Source organism: Oratosquilla oratoria, chromosome 28 (genome assembly GCF_046742065.1).
Source record: "Oratosquilla oratoria isolate Oo_2021 chromosome 28, ASM4674206v1, whole genome shotgun sequence".
Lineage (NCBI taxonomy): Eukaryota > Metazoa > Arthropoda > Malacostraca > Stomatopoda > Squillidae > Oratosquilla > Oratosquilla oratoria.
The window spans coordinates 40,488,630-40,491,129 of record NC_134804.1 but is presented as its reverse complement, the minus strand read 5'-3'; the positions used below and the strand labels follow the sequence as shown (position 1 = coordinate 40,491,129).

The following is a 2,500-nucleotide window of genomic DNA, read 5'->3' as shown; positions in this document are numbered from 1 at the left end:
GGTGAGCGATGGACTCCAGGTAGGTGCCGGGTAAGTACATCAGCTGGAAACCAACACCTCTCTGGCAGCAGCAGAGGTCCAGACTTTCCAGAGATAAGACTTTCCAGAGGGCCCTTCCTCTGGACGACTCGAGGCCACGTTCTCCTTTCACCTCAGCTGTTTCTTCTGTGTTGGTTGTACTGTTGTACTGTTGTCCTCCGGAGTCATTTGAAGACACCCACCGCCGCGATGTCCACTCATCGTAAAGACTCATGATAGCATTTGGGAGTTCTTTGTGGAAGAAGTGCTTTATGTGGACAAAGTTTTCCAGAAGATAGGTAATATCCTTCAGTTCACTTCTGCCGGAGTAGCTGAAGAGATCAAGATGGGTAAGGCATGAGCAATTTTGTAGGCATCGAATATTTTCATCTTCCTTGAATTCAGAAGCGTCATATATTATTTTGAGTTCCTTGATACCGGTGCAGAAGCGTGCTATGGTGGGGAGCACCCAGTGGAAGGAATATCTGTCTTTTGCCATGAAATGAAGAATCTGTAGGCGGCCCAAATGGGATAAGTTTTCTGTCAGTATCCCCTTTTTCACCTCGTCCTTCAGCGGCAAAGAAAACGAGAGTCGTTCTAGGTTTACTGCTTTTCTTATCGCACTGATGACAACATCGGTGTAGTCTTCGGTGTCAAATGGAAAATCGTCGGTCGAAAAATCACACAGCTTCCCGCAAAAGAGGCAGCGTATAACTTTGATCAAGTCTGAGATAGTAACATTGTCATTTTCAGTCAGGATTAGCTCTTGTACTCGTTTGAGCATGGAGCCAGTAAGTTCCCGCCACTGACTTACTGGGAGTGCACTCAAATAAGTCGTGATTTTGTCCTCAACGATGAATAAGTGATGAAATTTGATATCACGATATCCCGATGTTTGTGGGATTGGCATATTTTGTTGATCATTCCTAAGTCGTTTCTGATTCTCTAATTCCTCTTCGCCACTTTCATTTTCACTTTCGTCATCATACTTTCGTTTCTTTGTAACCACGTCTCTTTGATTTTCTGTGTTTGTTTCGTGTTCACGATCCTCGCATGCTTCCTCCTCATTCAATTTTCTTTTCTTTGCAATTTCATGACAAGGACTGGCTGATCGTTTTCTTGTAGTTTGTCCCTCACATTCTCTCTGACACATTTCTGAAAACCGTTTTCTTTGTTTAACGTTGTAAATAAATGCGTTTATTACATATTTAACCAGGGTCTCAAGACTTTGACAAGATAACGTTTTTGTTTTCCTCATCGTTACTGGCTGTCTGATCCTGTAAGTAAAAGGAAACACTCTTCAGCTTTACATGCATGCCATTAGAAAGTTAAAGAAAAATATATTGGACTTAGAGTGTTCGCGGATATTGAATATTAAGCTATGATACCATTCTTGCTCTGTCTAAACTTGCATATTTACGCTAACAGTTGTAATATAATTTCTTACCGAACTACAGAGGAAGAAGCTTCGGTTTGTGAGAAGTTGTTTGTTGCTCACCACAGCAATAACACTCACTTTAGCAAAGCGACGACTCCCGAAGTGGATTGCCAAATTGTACATTTCAACTATTTTACAATTTCTTATTTAAGTTCCCTTTTTGAAATGTACTTTGACTTTGACCTCACATGGGAATAAAGCTTACGAGAAGAATCAAGTTCTATCTTTTTGTGTAAGAGAAAGATGTGGTCATGTATAATAGTTTCAGTGAATATGGCAACTTTGTATTCTATTTTCACATGCAGGTGACGCTGGGACCACAGACATAGCAAACTCGCTCCAAATATTCATAGCTTATACTAGGTTATGAATGAATTTTTTTTAGTAGTGACAGTAAACTTCCATATGAATCAGAGACGTTTACAATGTAGAGGTATTTTGCTACGCATTTATAATAAACATAGCACATTAAGAGTCGAGCTCGATGCCCAACGCATCTGGCGCAGGGCCATGGAGAGGAAGTGTCTGACAACAGGCAGATTATTCAAGGAAAAGTATTACATGGATACGAAAATGGCTGTCGTAGTTGTATGACGATGAAGTGATGAGGTTAATCTTATTTATTTTTATTTGTTTATTTATTTATCTATTTATCTATTTATATACATACACACACACACACACACACACACACACACACACACACACACACACACACACACACACACACACACACACACACACACACACACACACATATATATTTATATATGTTTTTTTTTCTAGTACCAGATAATTTTATTCAGAATGGTGCTTCCTCTGCCACTGAAGGAAATCTTCTGGTGATTGCCAGAAGAGAATTATAACTGGTAGGTCACTGATTAAAATTCATGACTATGAGTCAGGATAAGAGAACGTAAGTACATAAGAATGGAAAAAAACCCTGCAAGAGACCATAAGGCTTACACAAGGCAGTTACGTGTCCAGAATCACCTTCATCCCCATCCATAAAATTATTTAACCTTCTCTGAAAACAATAGTTTC

The 2,500-nt window shown here is 39.7% G+C and overlaps 1 protein-coding gene across 1 annotated transcript in view; it reads right to left on the bottom strand.

The window, feature by feature from the left end:
• The window catches only part of LOC143040334 (uncharacterized), a 3,668-nt gene extending 1,729 nt beyond the window's left edge, over nucleotides 1-1,939 (bottom strand). Inside the window, exons 1-2 of the mRNA XM_076211273.1 lie at nucleotides 1,466-1,939; nucleotides 1-1,295 (exon numbers count right to left, since the gene is read on the bottom strand). The exon at nucleotides 1-1,295 is cut by the window's left edge and continues 1,729 nt beyond it. Coding sequence (XP_076067388.1) covers nucleotides 1-1,276 — 1,276 coding nt within the window. The 5' untranslated portion in view covers nucleotides 1,277-1,295; nucleotides 1,466-1,939. The remainder of the gene's footprint in view (nucleotides 1,296-1,465) is intronic.
• Nucleotides 1,940-2,500: the final 561 nt, after the last annotated feature.